General features: G+C 33.4%; 2 protein-coding genes and 1 long non-coding RNA gene across 10 annotated transcripts in view; 1 reads left to right on the top strand and 2 right to left on the bottom strand.

The window, feature by feature from the left end:
• The window catches only part of LOC124180878 (RNA-binding protein Pasilla), a 53,327-nt gene extending 32,970 nt beyond the window's left edge, over positions 1 to 20,357 (top strand). For 3 of the 6 annotated variants that reach the window (XM_046566781.1, XM_046566782.1, XM_046566783.1), the window contains exon 5: positions 584 to 8,236. In XM_046566781.1, the coding sequence (XP_046422737.1) occupies positions 584 to 1,353 (770 nt within the window). In that variant the 3' untranslated portion in view covers positions 1,354 to 8,236. Of the gene's footprint in view, positions 1 to 583; positions 8,237 to 20,273 lie in introns of those variants that run through there. The other 3 variants (XM_046566786.1, XM_046566784.1, XM_046566785.1) reach the window with 3 other exon arrangements.
• Positions 13,742 to 16,260, bottom strand: LOC124180889. The gene is made up of 2 exons (XR_006870325.1): positions 14,037 to 16,260; positions 13,742 to 13,956 (listed from the first exon to the last, which is right to left on the bottom strand). It is a non-coding gene; the product is annotated as an uncharacterized LOC124180889 (long non-coding RNA).
• LOC124180886 (probable maleylacetoacetate isomerase 2) lies at positions 18,494 to 23,771 on the bottom strand. 3 transcript variants are annotated; one of them, XR_006870324.1, is made up of 6 exons: positions 23,308 to 23,770; positions 22,951 to 23,002; positions 22,004 to 22,152; positions 20,656 to 20,860; positions 20,228 to 20,541; positions 18,494 to 18,905 (listed from the first exon to the last, which is right to left on the bottom strand). XR_006870324.1 is itself a non-coding variant. In XM_046566803.1 (6 exons), the coding sequence occupies exons 2-6, from the start codon at positions 23,323 to 23,325 to the stop codon at positions 20,312 to 20,314; spliced, it is 654 nt and encodes a 217-aa protein (XP_046422759.1). In that variant the 5' UTR covers positions 23,326 to 23,533; positions 23,627 to 23,771; the 3' UTR covers positions 18,494 to 20,311. The 3 variants fall into 3 exon arrangements, 2 of the variants coding, with proteins under 2 accessions (XP_046422759.1, XP_046422758.1); XM_046566803.1 differs by having other exon boundaries at positions 18,494 to 20,541; positions 23,308 to 23,533; positions 23,627 to 23,771; XM_046566802.1 differs by having other exon boundaries at positions 18,494 to 20,541; positions 23,308 to 23,533; positions 23,599 to 23,770.
• Positions 23,772 to 27,242: the final 3,471 nt, after the last annotated feature.

The raw sequence follows: 27,242 nt of genomic DNA, 5'->3' as shown, positions 1-27,242 counted from the left end.
AAGAATTTTGTTAGTTAATAAATTCAGTGAACACCTGTGTTTGAAAAAGTCATGTTAACCACGCAGAAAGAAAAAAAATTGTTAGCAATTTTTCAATAATTTTAGAAATGATCAGAAGAAAGGCATCGGGAGAAAATATTTGATGTAATTTATTACAATCATTGGTTATACTGTTGTATGGATTCACCACGAATTATTCCAGGATTACCTTGAGGTTTAGAAAATTTACGATGGTTAATTCACGATTAGTCTCTGCTGTAAGATGTGTACAGTCCGGTAGGGAGCAACCTTTGAATATTAGTTTTACAAGGGTTATTTTTATTTTCACCAAACAAAGCCCTTTCATATGGTCTGTTGGTAGTTAAAATGTGGAGGGTTGAAAATCGAGAAATTGCAAACAAACCTGTCTTATCAAAATTCCAAAGACTGAATAAGTTTAAAGTCATCGATATTGATAATAAAACGAATACTACTGTGGTTTCGATATTGTTATTCCATTTGTAAATTGTATTTAATTTTTAACTGACAATGCCGTTCAGCCATGTACAGAGTTCCAAATTATCACACAGCCTCTCTGTTGCAGTGAGTCTCCTGAACGGTGCTGGTCTGAGTCTGAATTTGAACTTAGGCGCAGCTATGACAGCTGGTACAGCTCCAGTCACAGCACAAATACTTGAGCACATAAAACTTACCCTGCGAAGTACAGGGTTCTCGGAACCAGCTGCCACTGAGATTCTGACTGCTATTGCTACTCTGGCAAAATACAATATTCTTGGAATGGGTATTGGTATGCCGTCGAGTGTGAGTTATTTGGGAACTCCTATGGACAGTACATCGACCACTAATGGCTCTAATAATAACGGAGGAGTATTTGGTCCAATTGGAACTGTCCCAGCCCTAGGATCTTCATCTCCTACACCTCGTAATGCAATTGACAGATACGAGCCGTTTGATCCATTCAGGCAAAACAATACAGCACCAAACGCGATCCACCTAAACAACAATTCTTTCGGCTTAGGGACGAACCAGTTGTCACTTGTAAGTAAGAGTCCTACTCAGGTAGACGCAAGCAACAAGGAGACCAAGAAAGTAGATATAGAAATTGCAGAGGTTATAGTTGGAGCCATTTTGGGGCCCGGCGGTCGTGCTCTCATCGAGATTCAGCACCTGAGCGGGGCCAACATTCAAATATCAAAGAAGGGAATGTTCGCACCTGGAACAAGGAATCGTATAGTTACCATCACAGGTTTTCCAAACGCAATTGGCACCGCTCAGTACCTCATTGAGCAGCGAATCAGCGAAGAAGAAGCAAAACGAGCTCGCCATAATGCAATTGCTGGAATGATTCATTGATTATATTTTATTCACCTTCCTCGTGCATAATCATTATCAAACTCTGTTCTCTTCATAATTTAAAACAAAACTAGGGCAGCTCATCTTTCCCTAATTTGATATTATCTTATTTAGCCACGTACCACCCGTTGTCACCTGTCCTCACTTTCACATCACCATACACACGCACGTATCACCTCGCCTCTTCTCGTTTATTGACTAAATAATCACGGTTCGTTGACATTTGTCTTATATTTAAGATTCTTACATTATAAATGTTATATAATATAATATATAATATAATATAATATAATATAACTACTACGATTGTTCTGTGATACACCACATTACGGGGCTTTGTCACACATGATACACTTACACTACATCACAGCCATATACGTATAAAATTAAAGTTGGTAGTGTTGTTAGTATACTTGGAAAAGGCACACCACTGTCATTGACAACCACCCTATTCGACATTAATGTTGTTAAAAATCACCTTCGTGAATTATCCATTGATTGCAGAATTATTACACGAGCAAACCAAAACTTGGGCTGCATATTAGTTGCTCATATGTAAATTATCTCACTTTCTACATCTTGGATTCTATTCAACTTTTGACAGGTTGAGTAATGTTTATCTATGTGACCATGAAAAATTGTTATAACAATTTTCGAACAAACTTCCCATCGAATAGGTGGAAGCAGCGAATTCTTATCCTTTACAAAATTATTCTGACCAAAAAAATAATAAACTATTCGTTCTATAGGGGTACTATCGATGAAATTTTTCTGCTTTATTTACGTGTAAATAGAAAGTAAACTTAAATAATTGTAAAATCAAGTAGACGACTTTGTGTGATAATTTCTTAAGAAATGACTAGCAACTTATGTTTTGGTATGATCATTTTTCGTTCTGACAATGAGGTATATTAATTGTTAATCGACTCACAATCAGCTGCTCTCTCAAGTTCTGTCCTACACGTACATTCACAGTTTGGTTCAAGAACGGTTGTAAAAGAAGCTGATAAGTATTGGACAGATTACTTGACCGCTGAATCATCTGTGGCAAAAATAACCATTTTAGAACGGCCGGATATCCTATAATACAAATGCTTTGAAACATTGGTAAAAGTAAAAGATTTTTTTTTACGATGTTTCAAAAAATCTTTTGGCATCAATTTAATTTCATTGTAAGCATGAAATGCAAATAGTATGTTGCATTACATTTCAAACGATAAATCAAATTGCTTTTATATATTTAAAAAATATTCTACTCTGTATCAATTTTGGTTTACCTACTTCCTCTACTCTTGAATCTTGCAACTAAATCGAATCTACATCTTGAACTTTCATATTAACGCGAGAGTCAATCTTCATTAGCATTGAATGCTTCTTTCTTGAAAGCGTTTTGTTCCAAGCATGAGCAGAATAATAAATTACCAACTTGCCTAATTTTATATAGATGTGATATAATTTCTATAACGGAGCTGAAAGAATAAATATTATTGGACAGGTAAAAAATATTAAATGAGTCAGGATCCATTTTTTTTTTTTTTTTTTTTCCTAGCATCAATGTTACGAAAGGGTGACATTAATTAGGTGGCAAAAGAACATTTTGTAAATTAAGACAAGGTAATAAACTAAAAAATGCTGTCTTAGTGCCGCCGCTTCAACCATTTACATTTCTGCTACAGATACATAAAATAAGTACAATTGTTAGCTGAAAGCGCTAGCTCACTGCACTTTAATTATGGTAATTACCTGTATATTTATACATATTGCATAAAGTAATTAATAATAGCATATATATGCTTATATATATTAAGCTGTTTCGGAAAAAATAATTTATTTTCCAAAGTAGCACCCCCTAAAAAGTTTGCTTTGGATAAAAAGAAGAATCCGGAAAAAGATGAGTGTTCTATGTTAAATCGTCTTCATTTGACTTTTCACATTTTTCTTGCGTGTATTTTTAATTTCTGGTATAATATGTTGTAGCACTTCAATCATTATTTCTTTCCTGACATTTATATTCAAACTAAACATCACGATCCATAATGTAACAATATATCGAATGGGAATCTTATTTTCCTAAATTAGAAGTTCATGATAAATTATCACTATTTTATGAAATTGAATTAATAATAAAAAAAATTGTCAAATCGAGACTTAATATTACATGTGTGGGTCTCCTTAACGACATAAATTTATATTTTGATTGATGTAAGAAACTTTTTTTTTTCACTATTCTTGATAAATTTAAAAAAATTCAAGAAAGTGGAATATCAAATAAGGACAATCTTCCACGTAACGTAGAACGCTCCTCTTTTCCGAAAATCTTTCTTTTAACTAAACAATATTTTCGGTGAGTGCTACGTTGGAAAATCCCATATTTATTTTCGGAAGCACCCTAATATACATATATTATACATATATGTAACAAAAAACGAGAGAAAGAGATCGCGAGTGAGAGAAAAATAATATTATAAACATGGATATATATGTATAAATAAATGTGTACTAACATGTATATATTTATACATACATATCATATATATATGTCAAGAGGTTGATTTAGATTATTACGAAAAGAGAATTCATATATAAAATCTAAATAAAATTTAAATAGATACTTAGATATATGTATATATACGCATGCACGTATGCGCGTATAAAGAAAAAGAGAGAAATATGTGTTTACATGTATACATATACACGCATATTATATGTAATATATATATATATGAGATATAATATATACCGAAGCTATGAAAATGATATTATAAATATTGTAGGAAAAATATTTTGCGTTCGTGAAAAAATGAAAAAAACTTATAATTTTGGCCATAAATTATGGTACATTTAATTATCGATGGTTAAATTTCTACTATGTATTTTCCAGTACACAGTTACAAAGAAAGAATTAAAAATGATTAGGTTTTAGTTAGGTTGATTATGAAACAAAATATAGCATTATACTTATAAATCTAAATTATGGCAGGTGAGCGCATTGTTAATTGCATTTGCATATGCCCGCCGAACCGACCGAAGCATAATAATAATTTTCCATGCAGTAATTGTTCACAAATAACCTATCATCAGAATCTGTCATGAAAACCATTACCCTAGATTTATACTAGCTACTTACTACACTTAGCGGCATTGTCATGCATCACCATAATCCCTTGACTAGCAGTAGAGCTGTTGTTGAGTGCCTGGCTGCTGGCAAACATATTGATTCTGTCATTCATGTAACATCATATTTTATACACAATCTGCTTGTGATAAAGTTATGAAATAATTCACTTTATTCGATCAGTCTCACCCATGGAGATGTAAATATGACATTCGTTTCGAGATAAAACTATAAGCTGAAATGACAATTGTTTGAAATTATTGGACGCAAATGATGGTTGAAGAACAAAATACGTGTGTTAGCAGTCTGCAACCTCCAGTAGCGCTGTGTTATTCTCTTGTTTAAATCTTTGTTTTGTACAGTTGAAGATGATATAATTCACTAACGAAATGAGCATATTTTGTACGTGTATGGAATGTGCTATAAATATATTCATTTGAAAAATATATAATCATATATACAGCTAAGGTAAACAATTACACACAGGTTATAGATGTAGTTGCATAGAATTATAGTCTCTTTAATCTCGTATTGAATGATCATCGCAGGTTCGACGAGTTAGTCAATAAATAAATAAAAAATGAAATATCTATTAAATGGGTAAATAAATAACAAATGATATATCTATTAAATGGTTAAATAAATAACTATCATTCTCTGGCACGTGACGATATAGTGTAGCAATCAAGGAACCATAGAAATTGCATTACATCGATTCGCTGGAAGTTCAACATAAGTAGAATCGTGTTAACGATTACTAAAAATAACATTTTGCCACTATACGTGGTATATGTGTTAAATTAATTGGCTGTGTGTACTAAACCACATCATGATTCACATTTAATCATTCATCATTCGACACATATGCTGTATGACCATGTATGAGTGGTATAAGGTTATGAATTCCGGTCAATTTTCTCGTTCTCTTGAGAGCCATCAACTGCTCTACATATTTATGTAGTAGTAGTAGTAGTAGTAGTTTCTCAGCTACTTAATCAGACGATACCATATGGAACATGGAAAAAAAATTGATCAATGTTGGCTTCGCATAATTCAAGTAACGTAAATATTTCTGGATTTCAGAACATTGAAACTGGAGTTTGGTATCTAATGTCAAAAGTGCACAGTTATATCGGGACCTTTCCTCTAAGTACACTGATAAAAAGAATATCTACACTACACTAAGGTGCAATTGCAGATATTTTTTCATTGGCTATGAATATTCTCAGGGCCACTTAGCTTTCATGCCTTAAAAATGACATCTACATTATCTATTTGGTTTAGGTGCGGCCTTCAGGGTCACTGTTGAAATCAAGACAACATTAGGAAATTTACAAGTAGTTATCATTTTCAATACCAAACTGTTTTCGTTGGACCATCACATTGGCCATCAATGTTTCCTGCTTCAAATTTATTTCACATATTGTGTCACGCTATGAAACTCATCTCTGTGCCTGAACCGAACTGATGAATCTACCATCCTATCACTACAATTTCTGTTGTTTCAAACATGCGAAGCCAACACTATTCTTTAAAAAATTACGTGACTTGAAATTATTTCCCCCTTGAGTGTGATAATGTCTTGCATGTTTCAATCATTGCCACTGAATTCAGCAGCTGTGGAAAATTATGAGACGGACTTTACGTATTCACCTAGTTATGGTTAAAATCGGTTTCTCGTTCACAGCCTCCTTCGCAAGAAATACACAATTGACCACACTGTTTGAACATATACTTCATATATGCACGGACATATTTTTATGACTTAACCATCCCGCTATTGTAGCTGTTTTTTGCGTTCATTACACTTTTACGTCGGATTGTTTTCCCAATTGGAGCTCGTATTTCCAACACAATACCTTTGCCATTAGCTACAGATAACAAGTCGAATAATGAAAAGCAAATTGGAAAATGAACTTTTGAATAGTCAAATTGTTATTTGCTGCCTTATTATGACTGTGGTGTGAGCAGCAATTTAATACCAAATCTGCAGTTGCATTAGAGGGTGGAAAATTTATCGAACGTAATCTGTGTTAAATATCATTTAAAACAAAGTTGAACGATTTTTTAATTCCTTATTCAGAAAATCTGCCTTAAATCGGAGGTTTGACATTCTGACATACACGTGCAAAGTCCCATAGGATCAAAAAAAGAGAAAAGGAAAACAAATAGAAAAAGAAATTACAAAAATTATAATATGTATATTATTATATATAGAAGAGATCACAGAGGACTATATTATTATATTGAATTCCATTGATTGACAATAGAACAGATGAAATTGTTATATGTGGTAATGAAAAGGATAAGCTCGTTGAAAATCAACGTAAAGTTAAGTATAAATTGCACTCATGCAAACTCGTAAAAATACTTTATTAGACGCAAGAGTCGTTGTTACATTGTTGTACGTTACCCAGGCGCGTATATTTATAAAATATATATATTATTAATTAAAATGTAAGAGTACATCAATCGCATCCTAACTATAAGAAGATAGTAAAATGCAAACCATTAGAACATTATTGTATTGATGAATTCATTATGAAATCATTCATATTAATGGTACATACGTTTGGAATGTTTGGAAGGGTTTAACAAAAATGTACGTAATGTTATTAATTCTTCGGAAGTGGGAGATAGGTTTAGATTGTTAATGTGGTATAGTGTATCAGGCAAACGGAAGCGTATGTAAAGAATAAATTAAAAATTAGAAAAGAAATTATAATAACAGAAAACATTGGTCGAGATTGTTATTATTACGGTAGAAATAGCGAATAGCAGCTCGGGGACAAAGAAAAATATTGAGTACCTTGTTGAGTATAAGTAGTCTATCGCTCAGTCACACATACCAATCGCTCACACAGAAAGGAAAACACAAACACATATTTAATAATAATATTCGCACATTTTTACACACTTAGGCAGGTTTAATGAAATATCCAACTGTCGTCTTAATGTTATACTATGTCTCTGTTTATATTTCCATTGCGCACTGTTGAACGAAACTTTTCCAAATAATTTTTGTGGCATTGTTACGTGTTATTTCTGGTTTAAAATCACCATTATTTAGCACTCTATTATCAAACATAGAAATGTGATTGCAATACCGATTAACTGGCTGCACAGGTGAAGCCAGGGAAATATTCGTCACAGATACAGTACTATTAAATATTGTACCTTACATTCCTTTTGGCTATAATGTAATTTAAGAAACCGATCTTGTGCATGTTCTCGTACCAATTATTTGAGTTACGAACGATGCTTCGTATCATATGTTTGTTCTACCACCTCCACATTAGAATATAATACACATATTCTCACGACAAAAGTATTCATGAAAATTTTGAAGAATGATGTGGGCTATCATTTCTGCTACATTATTGCATATATACATACATATGAAGTTTGATTTCTATTTTTCCATATAGGAGAGCTATATTTGATTTTTCATTTAAATGTCACATTTACAATCAGTTTGAATTGCATAACATATGTATATATATGTAGTGAGCTTGGGAAAGGTTGGAAAAAATCTGACATCGCTATTGGTCGTACCTTGTCAAAAGATATTTTATAGTAAAGAATGAGAGGTCGAACTATAAATTACAACCCAACAGTTGTGGCAGCTTTTTTGGAACTTCGTTTTTGTTAAGTTTTGTTTCATTTCACCACATTTTGATATGAATCATGCAGTGCATTGTAAAGTTATAACGACACTTTCTAGTAACACCCATTAATCAAACGCATAAATTCTCACTTTCAAACAAATAAAAAAAAAACAGGATATGTGTGTCAGTGGTATCATGTATACTTAAAATCTCAAATTAGCCAAGATTTTTAACATTTACCAGCTGTAATCGTGGAATGACATTCTGTACATTGGAGATATTTTCTAAATCTGTTAAATATGCGTTGCTGGCTAATTCTCTTCTACATACATTGCTTCATTATAAATATCTATCTTAATACATATAGTATTGACATACCTATATCCAATTTACAAGTTCATATGTCTGGATGCAGCTACTTCCTGAGACGTTTAAACACAACATTTTTTCTGACGCTTGCTGTAATTTAAACTTTCAACAATTTATTATATTTAATTCTATCTGAACAAGAAAAACCTATTTTTTTCATGCACTTGTAGCAGAATGTAGCAAGGAAACGAATCGTTACGCGAACACTGCGTGATTATCGAGTAAAATGTCTTGGCATGAATCGAAAGCTCTTGGAAAAGTCCATCCATACATGCTGTTCTATTTATCATACAACTTGTGATTATACAGAGTGAATTTCTATCGATTGCATGGTCCGTCGTCCGTTTAAATTTAATTCGCCCGCGCCAACAATCGGAGAGCGACTGTTTGCCAACGCAACTACTGTCTCTAACCTCAAATAATTTGAAATTGTAAATTAAGTGTAATTGTAGCGACACTGTTAAAATTTTTGACGCTATATACATTACGGCAAACTGTTTAAATTTATGACGGCTGGTCACCCTATCAACTGTCGCACTCGGAGTTGTTGCGCGTTCACATTAAATTCTAGCAGACAACGGACCATGCAGTCCTTAGGAATACACTCTGTATGCAAAATCATGGAGATTTTTTCATTCATCGACCTGACAAATATACATCTTGCAACCATGTAATAATTCTTTGGACTTCTACATATATACATGAACGTTCTACACCTCTGGTGTGTTTGCCTGGGAGCCACAATTGATAATATTATTATTATTGATTTTACTATTATCATTATTATTACTACTATTATTGCAGCATATAATGCTACTGGAATATTCTTTTACACCCAAGCAACATTTATTTGCATCAACAAATTGTTATTTTTTCATCACCAAACTATTCCATTCAATGTTAAATAATTATAAATAAACATAATATATTAACTATTTTCATTCATGAAAAGCATCGTTACCTGTACGACAAGTGATCATAAGAGCATAATAAACAATCGCTCATTAAATGCATTCTGTTGTTTTTCATTTCACTACCCACCTACCATCCATCCAGGTACTGATCAGTGCCATCATCTGGTCATTAATCATCTTGACTTGGCTAGGTAGAATCCTGATTCTCAGAATAGAAGAGACTTTGATTACACTGATTATTGCTAGTGATAACAAGTTACGTTTTCCAGGGTCAACCTGGAAAGCTTTTGTCATAATAGGGTAGTAAATCACCAATATTACATTATTCACCTTCACATCATTTAATGCACTTTAGACCGACCACCTGCTGGCGAATAGTTTGCAAAATGTCAAGGAACGTATAAAAAAAAATAACAATGTACATACAATAATATTTATAGTGATCCCTGATGTGCTTCGTATACCCTAGCTAATATTTTCTATCACAAATAATGAATTGCAAGAAATAACCGACCAAGGTTGATCAGATATAAATATATATCCAATTTATCCATGGCCTTCTAAGAGTGGGAAAAATGTTTATAAATATTGGTTCAACAGGCAGGTTCTTGTTAGTGCTGCAAAAAAATCCGATTTTTGTGACGTAGCTAACCGATGAGCGGACTAGTGACGAATTTTGGTTTTAATCCATAATTTGTTTCCCAAATAAGACAACCTTATGGGTTTTCGATGTTTTTACGTATAGCATCATAAATAAATAGGTTATACAATAGATATTACACCCTAATATATATATTATATATGTAGTATATATACATTAGTGTGATTCTTAATTGGGTGTCGGAAAAATTTTCATTGAGATGCCTCCAGATTTGTTCCAAATCGTTCAAAAAAAATATGTGTAAAATTTTAAGCCTTTACGTTATCTGGAACACGTGCCTCTACTTATACGAGTAAGCTCCGAAATTTTGAAATGTAAAATACGTATAGTTTTTACAGTCAGTTAATTCGTTTTGTATGATTTCGGTATAAATTAAGGGACTGATTTGAAACTTAGCAGAGTCGTTGGTTATAATGATGTAAACAAACCCTGAAAATTGTTATGTTTCATAATTATTGTTCCCTGGTATATAAGCCTAATAAAAGTTAGGTTATTAACCTTATATACAAAAATAAATATATTATAAAATTAAGACGAAAAGTTTAACCCCTTGTAGCCCAAAATCATAAATTTTAAAATAAATAGCATTTAAGGACTTGTCATAAATACCTTCCGTATGGATTTTGTAGGATCTTATTTAGTTTGTTACAGAAATGTCACAAGGGGCCACAAGGGGTTAAATTTTCAGGATTCGTCCGTATCATCATAAGCAACAACACTGCCAAGTTTCATATTGGTCCCTTAATTTATATCAAAGTCATACAAAACCAAATACCTGGTTATAAAAACTATGTATATTTTACACTTAAAACTTTCGGAGCCTAGAGGCACGTGTTCCCGTTGACGTGGAGGCTTAAAACTTTACCCAAATTTTTTTTTAACAATTTGCAACAGACCCAGGGGGTGTTACGTTGAAAATTTTTCCGAACCCCAAATGAGGACCACCCTAATATATATAGGCCTGTCCACCAATTATCAACAAATGAACGGGGCGTAAAAAACTCGATTTGTTCGAAATTCATACCTGTTGTAGTGTGTACTTAGATTGAAAAGTTCACCAAGTTTGAACCTTCTAGCACTCAGCGTTGGCGAGAAATGCCACATCAAAGTTTAATCATTTCGACCTAATTCAGATTTAAACGCCAATTGTTTTCGTATCGTTATTGGCACACAAAAATTATGAGAAACTAGGTATCTTATGTGAAAAATTCTCACCTTTCCGAATGTGTTATTCATTTTCAGATAACTTTTCAAAATCAATCTCAAAGAGATGTTTTTCGGCAAAAAACCGCTTTTTCATGCGCCACCAAAATTTATCTTACTTTTCAGTTTTTCATGTGAAATCCGAGATTTTTTCAGTAAGGAACTTGCTAAAAATTAAAGTTATGCAAAAATAAATAACATATTCGGAAAGCTAACAATAAGAATTTTTCACATAACATACAATTAGATTCCTTATATCCTGTAACGTTGTACAAGATGGTGTCCACCAATTACATGTATATAGGTTTTCACATATACTTTGGTACGTGTCATTCACAATTCGAAATTCAAGAAATTGTTGTTCACGGCACCTGCCACATAAGATTGATATTTTAAATATTCATTTTTCATGCTCAATACTATGTGGCTTATAGGAAATCCGAGCTGTATCCGTTTTATCAGAAATCGATCTTATTTTTAATTTGATGTCGATTGCATTCAGACTTAATATCGAGTTTAAACAAAACATTAATCTTCGTGAAAGTTCAATGACTTACATGTTTGATCAAAGATGATGCTGTCCGTCATTTTGAATGTTGAATTATTCTTCCATCTCAGATTTTATTCTGTGATACGCACAAATACACCCGACAACTTGTAATTCTTCAAATCAGTTGGTGGGCACGTGCTCTGGCTAAAATATTTCAAATTAATAAAGAACTTAATCCTTCTCGATGACTATACATCTCACCGAAACAAATTGTGAAAGCACGTTTATGTAGTACCTTCTGAAGATCTACAAAAAAGGTCTGGACGTAAATTTGTACATCTCATACCTCTATCGAGATATTTACAAAATACGTGAAAATTATTTATTTTATTTATTCATGACGCTGCGTTTGAAGTTAGAAAAAAACCGCAACGACACCTTATTTGAGAAATACACTATCGGCTAATATCAACATTCAACAATCACTAGTACGCTTGTTGGTCGGTCATCTCTTTTCTAAGGTCTTTGAAGGGGTTGTAGGCAGCACTACATGGCATACCTGTAAATAAATAAGTATTCGGTGTAATCAATAGTTGACTCGATAATTGTTTTTAACTTTTATAGGTTTAGTGAATCTTTTTGTTATATATTTATATACATAAAAAATACTAACTTTTACATATTATATCCGTACCTGTATTTGATTTCACAGGTTGACCTTGTCTAGCAGCCTATCTCACTGTAAATGTTGTTCATAACTCCAAAATTCAAGGTAGCCCATCCACTTGATTACCATACACTTACGTGAATAATGATTAATTTGCTGGTTGACGAACTTGTCAGTACAAATTATAATGTGCTATCCTAGGCGGTAAAATTAATAAATATAATTTTAAACGTATACTACATTAGGATAGTTGAAACGAGAATAAAAACTCTTGGATATTTTCTATCAATATGCCATAACATTAACACTGTGAAACCTACTTTTGGCAACCGATAGTCTGCAGTAATTTACAACTTTATTCAGATAACGATTGATAACCATTCGTCATTGGAATTACGGTTAAGTGCGTACGAATAACCTCATTTTAGCTTCTACTTTAACTAGTCAATAGATAAGTAAATATATTTTTTTAACCACTGACATAAGAACAACATAAATCATGTTGGTATAATTAAATGAACTGTCGCTCAAATATAAAAAGAATAAATAGAAAAGTGAGAATCTATGGAAATATGTTGAAGAATATACCTACTTGGTTGCATGGAAAAACTGTCAGGTATGCAGGTGGAGAAGAAATGAATAAATTATATATTTTGTATAAAAAACTTAAAATGATGTCTATTATATTTATTTATGTGCTACTTAATTGATAATAACTGATAAAAATGGCATGATTTGTTTCTTTATACAAGGTTCGGGAAATTGTAAGTTCACCTTCCTTCAAAAATCAACAATATGACATACCGAAGAATATAGCATTAGTCACTGTTTGGAAGTTGAAGAGGGCCGGTTTTCTCGATCGAAGTGAACGTGATTCTCTGGGGAAAACTTTAGGGGATAGGCCGTGGAAAAGAAAAGACAGTCACGAAAAATTCACCTGTACTATCTAATAAGAAGTTTATCTTGAAAAAGAAGAGTTCGAAAGAATCTCGTATATGATGAAAGGAAACCGAAATTGTAATTATAATCGAAGAGCGATGCTCAAAACGTCGTTATCGTACCGTTCGAAAATAAAGGTAAACACATAATGATTAGGAAATGTCGAACGTGTCGAGGGGGCCACACATGAAAAACAGTGAGGTGAGGAGTCCGCACGAGAGATTAGCCGGTCTGCTGACCTTCCACGCCGAATCCCAAACCCTCGAAGTTTTCTAAACAGTCACAGCTTCTATTTTCGATCGTTAAAAATGAAAATTGTTTCTTCGTCCAAGTATTTCGTATAGCTTCATATAGTAACAAATTTTCCGAACTCGTATTTTTAATGAATAATCGGGTAGTATACGATTAAATCTTTTTGCACATACTATGACACAGAATTTATTCTTCTATACAAGCATTAAATCTACATGATCATTTTTTTCACTTAAAAAATATCTATGTGTATCGTCATACTGTATTTTCAGTTTTGAAGAATCACTACTATTAATAATTATCATAAAGGCTTACACTTGTTCATCTCGCCATTCCATACCTGGTTTCTTCACATGTCCAGATGTTGTTTGCGATCTTAAAGTACCTAAAGCGGATGTAAAAAAAACAATGCTGTGTTTGACATTATGATTAATATTTTGACGGGTACATTCAACCCATACTTACTTATGGTAGCTACGCAGTGTCAAATCCCATCAGTTTTCCAAACTTCAATCGAAACTGCAGTGTGCTCAGAATTAAAATATATCAAATAAGTGTCACAAACTTTGAATCTAAAATAGAGAAGTATAAATATTCTCTACGCTAATATCCATACTTTAATCTTTTAAAACGCTTTATTTTTTTACTTTACTAAAGTGTACGAGATGAGTTGATTAGTATTTTTACAGTCCGTGCAAGGTGCTGTAGCGCGAAATACTGTTTTAAAACATTTTTACGTTGTACATTTGTGAGTTCGATTTTACACATGCTGCCAATTATAGTTTGAAAATAATTTTGCATTTCATAGAAACGAAATTGTTGAAAAGTGTGGGTGCCCAGCAACGGGGCATTTTATTTAAAATTCCAAAGAACCCCAGGTTTTCCGGACAATTATTTTCAATTTTTCCAGAGCAAAAGGGTCATTGTTTTATGCTTAACAGGTATAAAAATACAAGACTTATAGCGTTTTTATTATTGACTGACTTTCATTTGTACTGAACTACACACGCGCAAATCTTTTCCTAAAATTCTATTATACTGTCTCATTTTCAGAATTGAGTTCAAATTAATTCTAAGTTTCACTTTAAAGTAAGAATCTCAAGCTTATAGCTTCTTTTGTCATACGCTAATATGTTGTGTTGCAAGGGCGTGCAGAGTAATGTTAACTGTAGTTATACTGTATCTGAACGGCACAAATTTATTTAAAGCGTACATACCTGGGTATGCATTGCAAATTCCCCGATTTTTTGTTAAATTCCCTGATTCTCAGGTTCTTAAGCTTCTCCTACCACTGAATGCCCGAAAATTTGATTTAATTTTGAGTATTGAATTTTTTAAATGTTGCGAAGAAGGACCGATGACGTAAAAAATTACTCCTTTCACGGTTAATCAAAAACTGAATGATCAATTTCAAATTAAAAATAAGTGTACATACACAGAGTCAGAGTTCAAGAAGCTCCGTCACTCTGAGTTTCAAAATATCGGTTTAAAAAAAATTCTATTCAGTTTAGTTTTAGATACATTTGAGTTTCGTGAAGTTAAAACACTTTGATTGCAACAATATAAGGCGATTAGCATGCGGGGTCTATTCGTAGGTGTTGAGCGCCGACATGCAGTAAACGTTATACCTACCTACTCGAAACATAAGAAGTTCGTTTTGTAGCAGGAATCGACGGTTAAGGGTGAGAAATGAATGTATAACTTCATATTATAAATAAAGTCAGTTCTCTTAAAACAGTGTTCTTAAAAATGGTAAAAATAATAATGCAAGATTACTTATACCAATTCAAGTGAAATTTTGCACATGTTTAGAACAAAATTATTTTCCATTGAAACCAGGTTTTCTTTAGACCATTAAGTTGCACGCAGGTGCGAATTCATTCCAGCTCAATTGATATTTGGTAATGATATTTTTGATAAAGGGTCAGGTTCTAAGACATTTTTAATCAGTAAAATAATAGTTTCAGATTTGCTACTAATATCCACGAGATTTCTTACCAGTTTCCCTTCAATTTCATAAGAAGTAAAAATCGCTCAACTTCAAGTCAGTGAAGTTATTTGGCGTCAAAGTCACACATTGCAAAGGGCACAGCTGGATAAGTATGCCGAACCTGCCCCCCCCCCCCCCCCCCCCCCCACCACCCCGCCGATTTCTATCGACACTTTAGGGATCATTTTGATGCCAAATAAAAATAATTCATCCGAAATTTCAGCTCATAATCTTAAACGGCTTTCGAGTTATTGAAAAAAACCGCTTTATTCGATATTTTTCTTTTTTTCAATAGTGTCAAATTAAAAGTCAGTAAATGGTGATTTTTTTCCCAAATACTTAGGAGCAAAAGAGATGAAAAAATATTTAAGTAAAATCATTTTTTTAACTGCGTTTTTTTAGACATGCAATCGCCAAATTGTAACAACAAACGTCTTTTATACTTCTTTATACTCGGGAATTTTTCAATTTTGTCTATTTGCTGGAACATATGAAATAAATTAAAAACTAAACTTTTTTTTAGAAAACTTCGTGTTTAAACAAACTGATACTACTTTATTCGTAATAACTCATACAAATAATCATTTCGTGAACAATAAATGAATATTTTACTACGAAGATACCAATAAGATTAAGAAATATGTGAAAGAAATCAGATTTAATTCTCGTCACTATATTCATTAATTACTATAAGCCTCCAATATGTAAAAACAAGTGAAAATATTATTAAAGTTCAAGTCAAATCTCAACAAATCAATACAAATACATATAGTTGCTGTATCGAGTATCATCCTCACAAAAATGAGATAAATGGGATTTGTAAATATTGCTGTGATTGTGCAAATGGCAGACGTACGGTTGGTTGCTGTTACACAGCAGCGATAGTTCGTTATCTATTACATGCTAGATATTTGTAAAACACTGTAGAACAAGCAGAATTTTTGCGTCGTGTTTTTAATCATACAGAAAACTGTGTATTCATTCATGTGGATAGTGAGGAAGATTAATTCTATTTGATTTCCGTCACATATTTCTTAACCTTATTGGTATCTCCGTAGTAAAATATTCATTTATTGTTAAAAAATTATTATTTATATATTTTTTACTGTTAAACTAGTATTAGTTCGTTTATACACGAAGTTTTCTAAAAAAAGTTCATTTTTTAACTTTTTTCATGTTTTACTAAATCCAAATAGTTTTCAAAAAATGGCATCATATTTGAGGATCATAAAGAAAATATTTTTTCACGTCATTTGCTCCCAAGTATTTGGGAAAAAAATCACCATTTACCGATTTTGACTTTTATACTATTGAAAAAAAAAAAAACGATAAAAGCGTTTTTTTCAATAAATCGAAAGCTGTTTCAGATTAGGAGCTGAAATTTCGGATGAATTATTTTTATTTGGTACCAAAATGAACCCCAGTGTCGATAGAAAACGCCGTAGGAGCAGATTCGACATGCTTATCCGGCTATGCCCTTTGCACCTGTACTCAAGCCTAAGGACAACAGGGATTTATTTCATTAAACGGTCAAGTTTTTTGTTTAAACAGCATTGAAAGATAAAATTTTCCCCATAAAATCGAAGTGTTATGTTTAGAGTGACGTGGGAACAAGGTTCTCGTTGAATTTTTAACAATTCGTAACTAAAATTGTAGTACTTAATGAAATATATCAAAAATTAATAACTTGCTTTAACGTTTTCTACGTGGTCTTTGAATGTACAAGAGATCGTTCTTCGGTACAAGGTGTTAGATTTCAATCGTTTAGAAGGTAAATTAGGAAATACCGAATCTAGGCTTGACTTTCTGTGCGTGATGAACAGGGAAAGATGCGTATAAAACAAAAAAAGTATAACTTTCATTCGAGCAACGAGTGATTGTATGCTTTTGAAGTAAACTTAAAAGTAAAGCACACTAACAATCTTTACCTTTCAGGTTGAGGAATGCATTAAATGCTACGTATAACGTAAACTTGTTACTTTCACAATTTCTAGTACCTGAAATCTTAAAGTCATTGGTACATATGGCAAGAAAGCCGAAATGTAGAGAAATGAAAGGTACCCATGTAGAATACTAGAAAGATGCTTTGTACTTTTCATTCCTCAAATATCAGAATATGGATTGAGCACGGTAGGTTAATCTATCATTATTACCAATGAACTCTTATATTGTTTAAAGTAACCACCTAATTCAATGTAAGGTTGAATTTGACTTCATTATTTTAAACGAACAGAATTGATCTGTAATATTATATCGATACAAATTGCCTTTTTTAAAAATTGTATCTTACTAATACAAGGTAAACATAAACGCAAAATTATATTATCACAAGTATAAAAAGTAAACTTTTGATTTTAAGCAACAAAACCTATTTTTAATAGGTTAATAAATTTTAGAAAATATGATGCAAATATTATACATTGACAATATTACCAATTTAGATTAAAAAACAAGATAATAGGCAATTAAAATGAAACTAAGAACAAAATAGGCCAACATGTATTACTCTATACAAGCATAGAAATGGTGCCATAGTTTGAAGTAGATGTCGAAATATCTGTATATGCAAGATTTCATATTGTGAATATTTTGCTCGTAACTTTTCTCTTCAAATATATTTTTATTGTACGTAATTACTGTATTATCTTCGCTATTCACCATGTCTGTGCTTGAGCGTAGCTTTCAAGTGGTAAAATATAACTCAACTCTTTTTGAATATAACCATAATTACAATTGAGCTCGGTTCATATTTGCCATTTGTCGCTCGAAATTACTATTTGACCTTCGAATAGTTTGTGTTGGTTTAGACTTTTCAAACGGGAATCCAGATGGAACTCTCTCAAATTTCAGACCGAGAAGAGTAAAGCAACAGGTGCCAGATGTGGATCTAACTTTGAACTGTGAATTGGTCTGAACATAAGTTAGGGTTTTCGTCCACCGATTTCCTTTGCAAAATCAGTACTCGGTTTACAAGCAGATCGACTTGTATTTGGGAGTTTTTCAGAAATATGCATTCTTGACTAAAAAGACTTCGTTACTGAGCAACTGTCAGCAATTTGACTAATAAAATCACGAATATTGAAAACCCAAACTTTAATTTTTTCAAGTAGCATCAGTGTGAAGTGTAAACAAATTAAAAATAGGACGGGAATTATATAATAAACGCGAGATCTACTCATGGAATATATGCAAAAAAAGTAATATTAATGAACAAATACACCATTAACCAATTATATTCATACCAATAAGTTTTCAATGATTCAATTTGAAGTAGACCATTATTGAAAAAAGGGTGTGGATCATCTTATCTACCAATCAGTGACGCGAATAGTCGTTCATGTTTGCTATAAGAATGATAGTAAGATTTCACGTTTTTAACACACACAATTTATAATGCAGAATAAAAGCAATATACGATATAATCTAAGACCCTACATAGGTGTCTTAAAAAAAAATCGCCCATATGGTAGAAAAAGTTCAGTTAATTCAACAAGCATTCAATTGACTATTTCTTCTGGAGTGCTCTCTCTTCCAAATTTATCCTTTTTAAAATGCATCTTTTTCGGTAAATAACAATATAATATGTCTTACGTTCAATAGCATGTGATATTGATTACTGTTTTCATAGAGTTGTTCATTTTTGGAAGCCTTTGAAAAAAGAACAGCATAGAATTCGTAATTAGTTTATCTAACAATAATAAACCACTTTCAAATCACAAAAGAAGACATTTATCTGGCATAGACTCTTTAAAAATACAATCTCATCACCAACCGGTATGTTACTGTAAAACGAAACAGAAAACAATTGCATTAGAGACCGAAATTAATTATCAAATTAAGCTCTTAAATCTTATAATACTCCAATTCTATTGGTCGGGTACCAAACCTTCAGCAGGGCGGATACGACCTTACATTTAAAAAGCTTGAGTTGCAAATGAAAAAGCGTAGACAATCAACATCACACTGAATCATTATATATAATACATATTTACGTCAAGTAACAAGCCACCAAAAAAAGACAAAACCTATGGCCACACTCGACATTTCCTTGGCTGTTGTGTTATATATCCAAAATTGCTGCCATAGACCGATAAAAATGACTTGCCAGAAATATTGTGTACTTCTAATTTTCACGTTTGTTACACATTTGGTATCAGCACTAAGTAAATAAAATATAGAGCCATTTGCAGATAATCAGAGGAGTCGTAATTCTAACCGACAGCTCAATTGCATTGTTTTCAAAGAAACCTTAAAATATTATCACAAAACTTCTCAAGATCATTAAACCACTCAGCCCAACTAACGTTTAGCCAAACTGTGTAACGAAATTACATTCATTAGTTGATGGTTAGAATTGATAGAGAATGATCAGTATTGAGATTTTCTACGACTATCGAATTTTCCAGACGTGCTGATTAAAAATGAATACCTATTTGTGCAGTGGTAGTTGTAGATTTTATTTACTGATCACAACACAGTTACTCTATTAACGATGTACTTTAATATTTTTTTTTTCATTCACAACCCAGAGATTTCTGAGAAAACTGCCATCTGCTACTTTACTTAGGGATAAATACCCTCCCAATACATTCTAACCCTCAGAATGAATAAATTTATTTACAGAGATAAAAAAAAAAAACAAATTGAATCTTGTTTTATATTTTACCACTGTCAAGCTACCATTAATTGGACCACCACCCTTCAATCTTCAGTTATTTTAGAAGAGGAAGAGAGTGGTCTGCCTCGCTTGCTACTTAGTTGCTTCTGGTGGACAATCGGGCTGGTTATTGGGATGAGCAGCAGTGAATGCTGGATGATTTTCCAAGTGGCGATCAACCCTCAGGATAGTAGGAAACGGCCTCAAGTCGACATGAAACCTCCTGGCGCTAAATATTTGAGGAACCAGGCAGCAATCTGCCAGTGTTATATCATCACCGACACAATATTTACCTGCACTCGAAGAAAGCAGTTTTTCCACAGCTGTAACAATTCCATTGAAATCAATCACACGCCATCCAATAGAGTATTAGCAGATAAAATTTTAATGTTATCTGAATTAAACGTGAAACAGATGAAAATGCCTTGAATTTATACCTGTAAAACCACGAGTGATCCAATGTTGCGCCCACTCCTTTTTACGTTCTTCACCTACATAGATTAATACCACTAAATTTTGAAGCGGTTGAATGCCAGTAGCAATGACATCACATATTTCTCTGACTCTGGCTCTTTTAACCGGATCTGCTGGCATCAGTGGCCGATGTGGCCTTGTTTCTTCAAGGTACTGAAGAATATTCAACTGGAATATGAATTTTTTGTTACGTATGAAACGAAAATTGCTGCATTGCGGCATGAAAGAAAATGATAGAACTAAACATTTATCAGATTCTTATGCTGTTAAAGTCAACAGTGTTAATATATATAATGAAACATTGATAGAAAGGGACTGAGTTGCAACTTTAGAATGGCTTTGAAGGAGTTGAGTTTGTATAACATGATGATGTTCTGTTTTAATAAGGTTTAATAAAGCGCAGACTACCTTAAAATTGTGAAATAACAATTTCTTTAAAAATGCATCTTTATGCCAATGCTAGGAACTTCAGTGTCAAAGATGCTTCCATACCAAACCATATAATACAATTCTACCTCTCAATAAGAACACCAGAGCCCCCCGAGGGGAAGAGTTTTTTCACAAATCCGAGTACCCTCACCATGTGCGCACTACTCGCTCGATTATTCTCTCTGTCACTCTCTTTCTTTTCTGGCAGGCTGTGCGTTCTTATTGAAAGGTCATACTGTATGTGGGAAAGGTATAATTTTTACTACTATTCTGTACTCGGAAAATCTGAAGAAATTTACTATTGGCATCCAATCAGCCACTGTTTAATAAGGTCATTGAAATCTAAATAACATTAATACAGAAACCGGCATGTGTAATTATGTTAAAAGTATCGTAAGTTATGCGGTTGTACAAGTAACCCATTACATAATCACAAATACTGATGGGTAATTATGATTCTTGGCTTTTGACTTCGAAATTTTTCTTGTTATTGCAAAGGAATGTTAGCTGTATTTATAAATTCTTGAAAATAAAAGAAATTAGATTTCCAAGTAAGGAAACACTGATATCTTTCAGTTAGAAAACTAGATGTTTAAGACACGTGTCTTATGCATTGAGCATTAATTCAATTTGCATAGGTAGTGGAAATGTTAATTCTGGGAAACAAATTGCCTACTTAACAGGTATATTTCGTCACCAATAGCAACCAGTTTATTACGTAATGCTCGCAGTGTGAATGTAATCTGGTAGATAGGAATTTGGTATGATTTCCTCATCTCAATTTGTTATTACCAATTCATTCAGTAAATAATAATCAATAAATGATAAATTTTGTTCCCTTATTTACATTATCAATACAAAACAGTACATAATTCAACTTACAGACTCGATCAATGTGTGATTGTCAATATGCAGCGCAGGAACCTGTTCCATAGGATTAACCTCACGAAATTCATTGCAGTGTTGTTCTCCACCACCCTTAACAAGACTTACTGGTTTTATTTCATACGGTATCTCCTTTAGGTTAAGAGCTGCCAAAGTAAAAATATTTGTGCACAATTAGATAATTCGTTAAGAGGGTCTATTATTAAAATTCTTTATATCGTTATACCTTCACCAATAGTAATCTGCATTGCATTTAGTTTCATTACAGTATGAAATCTAAAAATATCGGGAACTCAGTGAAACAACTGAATCTAATTTGCTATGGTATGGTACTATGATTATAGGTAACAGGTACACATTTGTATGTATACATATTCTATTTGAATATTCTGATCCATAAAAGACAGGGAAAAAGTTATGAAAATAATATGTACAGGGTATATTGGAAAATTTATTAAAGACTAGTTTCCTCACATGCAATGTAGTACGATTGCACATGTTGCACTGTACAATATAACACAAGTGAATCTGTGTATCTGATATTGTAGCTAATGGAAGTGAATGGAAAATGAACTTGTAATTACTAATCAATGGGAAATAAATTATTTCTAAATAAATCCGTAAGGTGAATTTTAGTTTGTCTCTAGTTCATTAACGTCTGAATTTAATCATAAAAGGTTTGAAATGACCGATAAGGTTTACTTCTCCATTTCTTTACTTGGCTTCAAAACTCGAATAAAGGTATGAAACTAGATGTCATTTAATGAATTTCATCAGTTTAGGAATAATAGTGAATAATAATAATAACAATCACTACCAATCAACGAACTAACCTTCTAGGAAAAAGGAAAACCAAAAATAACAAACGATTTAAGCTTCCTTGTAATAAACTTTGAATAAACATGATGCAATTGCTGGCTGATGCGAATAACGTAAATACTCACCAATTCTAACTCTCCAGGAACAGGAACTCCTCCAATAAGAGTAAAGTATCGGCTGCAGAAAACCGGTAAATCAAGAACATCGTTATAAATCAATTCAGGATGTTAACTCTAGGTAGTTAAATAATGTTTTACTTTCAAAGGCTAAAAAAATCCGACTGTACGTGGTATTCTGATATCTACGAAACAAATAAGTAAGGAGTAATGGGACTATTGATTTGAAAATTATAATGAACTAGCAGAGAAATACTAAAAACAAATGTAAATTCACGCTTATGACAAATGACAAGTGATGACGATTAAACCGAAATTGATTGGAGCGAATAAAAACATTTACCGATGATGCAGTATTACTCTCACCTTTCCCATCACGGACATGTCAAAGATTTTTCAACTATTTGTAGCTACGGCTTTCCCTGCCTAATTGTTGCGATGGTCGAGATGGGAATGTTTGATTAATCAAGATATTTCAGAATCCGTCAACGCGCGAAATCACTTCTTTTATTCGATTGCTAACCCCTCTTCCAACTGCTGTACATGACGGGGTTCCAGAAATGAGGCCTAGTTGGAGCCAATCACAATCCAGCTTGAAAAACAAAACAGTACCGTAATTTGTTATACTTGGGCCAGGCTTCTCTGGTTTATTGTTACCGAATAGTATTAAACTGCGATAGCATACTGCGACCCCATATGAACGTGCAGATGAAACATGTATGAATTAATGTTCAGAAAGTTCTTTTGTAGTATCTGTAGATTACAGGAATATGATCGGAGAGCGATCACCGGGACATGAAAAATTAGAGTAGCTAGAAAACAGAGTTAAGACAATGGTCAAGACCGTTGGTCCAGACTATGAAGGGTGGAGAGAAGGAGGATCACTAAAATATAGTAATATTGGAACGCTCGCCGTAACCCTAGTGTGACGTCAGTACGGCACTTCACGAAAATTTCTAGATGCTAAACACTAGAATCGATCGCGTGGGACAGTTTGCGTCACTTAAATATTGAAATATATCGGATAGCGGTTATTCTGTCGTCCTGATCACACAAAACCGATAGAGGAGTAATTATCAGATGAAATATTAAAATTGGCTTACCTTTAGACGGTGACCGAGATCTGATAAGTAACCACAGATGATTGAGAGATTTTAATGGAATAACTGATTTGGGTATATTTGTATACTTTGATTAATTTGGATTTAGTTTATAGTTCAGATGGCAAGTCACAAGCAATGGGGTTACTAGCGTTAGATTTTAAGTTAATAGAACGAGATTGAGTGGGGAAGCTCGCTAGATTTTCTACAGAATAACTCCGTAGCTTGAATGCAAAGGCAAAAAGATTTTATTGCGAGATCGTACGGAAAACAAGATAATGAATCTAATGGTAAAACCCAGCGTTCACATAATAATGTCAGAAGATCTCAGAACATGGTGTTAGACTTTGATTAATAATTATTACTATTATTTTCAGCTAGGGATATTTCAAATAGTTAGACGATTTTTTAAATACTTTCTGTTACACGATTCTCATACTTAAAGTTGAGTCAATTGCTAGAAGTGACATATCGGGTACGTTCCACTAAACGCCCGCAACGGTTGTAACATCCTCTGTATCGTTCCACCCATGGCTCATGGTCGTCGCGAGCGATCGTTCGACGTCATAGATGACGTCGCTGTTCGCGACCACATCGCGCCCACATCGCCCACAAAATATTGGTGGGCCAGAGTGGGCTCTCACCAAAACGTGGCGGGAATTCGAAAAAAACAACAATGGCGACGCTGACATTGCAGTGAAAGTGAAAGTGTTAGTGGAGGATGCGAGGCGTGCCGAAAATGGTTAGTGGCCCCTTAATTTTGAAGATAAAAGATAATTTTCAATCGAATAACTTTGGTTTGGGAAAAAATTGCGTTTTTCTTATCCTAAACTCAAATAGAACTTTTTGTTGTGTGCGTCATTCTATTTGTTGAAAAAAATGGAACTCATCATATTTTCTAAATATCAATATAAATAATTATTTGAGATATTGTTTCATTCAATTCCAATTATTTCTTGCGATAGATGTGTTCATGAACAGTCATGTATTTTCATCGTTTCTAATACATTTTCTAACGAACTGAGTTTTTTTATTCCACATTTACACTTTGCAACGGCACTAATGAATAGTGCATTACAAGAAAAGGCCGCAACGGTTGTGGAATTGCAGCAGGAAGATGCTGAAAATACTGATAGTGGTCATTATCACTCATTCGTTTCATCAAAAACGCAACTATAAATTCACGCGAATCCATGCGAACTATTTACGCACAACCCCCACAGCTGCGCGTTTCCACTATGCCGCCATATTATGAGCACACAGCGCTCAAATATGCGTTCCACCTATAACATTTGCCTACAACGCCCGCGGCGTTTTTACGTTAGTGGAACGACAATTTCAGCGGTCGTGGTCGATGGCGTTGCGGGCGTTTAGTGGAACGTACCCATCGTAATAATAATCGATGAAACATTGGATAAAACGTTCCAGTCGGATGTTACACTGGTGTGACGTCGGAGCGGCAGCTTCCGAAAATTCTAGAAGTTATCCATTGGAGTTCGTTGACGAAAATACAACTAGACGCACAATCAGTAGTTTTGAGTCGCCAAAGACCAATTAAGCATTAAAATGCAATAGATAACTCAGTTCAATCGCACGTTTCAAATAATCGGGATAAATTTTGAATAGGAAATTATTAATTATGATCATTTACCTTTTGGCATGTTGAACTTCTCTGGAGGTTGCTCTGCTGATTTGCTGCTTCGTTGCGATGATGAAGGGTTTTGAATGCAAGTAATTTTATTTAAAATACTAGAAATATATTTTGAAGTATTTACTTTCTCATTGAACCGTATATAAATACTAGATACTGAATAATAATTTGAAAGTTAGGATGCAGAGATTGCTAGTTGTTCGGCTAGAACTCATGTAAAAAAAAAAACGGAGTATTTTAAGCACGTGACAAAGAAGACTTGTTCAGAATTTCTACGATGGCTTCTGAACTCATAGCGTTATATGCAAATGGCAAAATATTTAAAAAATAGGTAAAGTCAAGAGTGTCCAGGTAAGATCTGAGGCACGAGCAAAGAGAGAGTTATAAAAATGAATGTTTGATAACTGGTAACAAAAGTATTTCAAATGCAAGAAAGCAAAAGGATTATGTCAAGAGACTGATTGTGAATCAAGAACAAAATGTCAAGTATGCGAGCATGAGGTGAGAGAGCGACTTATGACGCTTGGTGCCCTGATCTATAGGGATTGGTAGCCTTGTTCTTCTAAGCCCTTCCTCTATTTTTTGTGGTACGATACCGCTTCTTCTGTCGTCTCCAATAACTAAAGCTGGAGCAGATCCATAGGATTGTGGTGGTGTGGCCACCGGAATGCGTGCGGGTTTCGATGGTTCATATAGAGTTGTGATAGTCTTACTTTGTAGCGAAGGCTTTCTTGACGTCGCTGGCTTCAGTGTGTTTTCAGTCTAAAATATTCTTACTAGTTTACGTAGGTGTAATTGAATATTTGATATCAATTCTAAAATCAAAATATTGCAATTTTTACAAAGGTAGTTTATTTATAATTCTCATTAGAATCAATATTGCTATCTGGCTAATAGAATTAGGTGTGAAATATTCAATGGTCATTGTTCTAGGACTTATTCGTGTATGCATATGCATTTCGAATGGTTCTCTCTTACAAACAGTGATTCTCGTTGGAATTATTGTTAAGAGATTTCTGATGATCATTTTAGTGAGTTGGTTGCTAATTATACAGCATTGCCACGTATTAAGTTTAAGTCACCTTATTAAAAATCCTATTGACACTGTGAAGAGTTGATGTTTTGTACATTGTTATGTTTCATTTCCAAAATTGGTATAAATGCTATTGTTCTAAAGGGTATAATGCTATTATAATGATATATTCGTCATTATACCTTCTAGCTTAATATTTAATTGCTTCGCCCTACAGAGTCATCCGGTGAGTTCGTTTATCCTCCGTGATTTCGTTGTATACTCTCTAGGTAGCGTTCTGTAACTACTCCGTAGTTTCCACATTAGAGATCTACATTATCTCCAAACGTTCGTACGTGTTGCCCACAATACGACGTTTCGGAAGGAGTTCTGTAGTTTATGCTAGATGATTTGTATTCACGATTCTGAGGGTCCCGTGGGCGCTGGTTGTATGGATTATTGCAGCAATACCACGGAGTAGTAGGAAGGAGACAACACTCGAGTAGCACTTGGCTCAAAAGCTAGTCCAGTTTTCGGG

Source organism: Neodiprion fabricii, chromosome 4, assembly GCF_021155785.1.
Source record: "Neodiprion fabricii isolate iyNeoFabr1 chromosome 4, iyNeoFabr1.1, whole genome shotgun sequence".
In the NCBI taxonomy this organism is placed as follows: Eukaryota; Metazoa; Arthropoda; class Insecta; order Hymenoptera; family Diprionidae; genus Neodiprion; species Neodiprion fabricii.
This window is presented reverse-complemented; position numbering and strand designations above follow the sequence as displayed.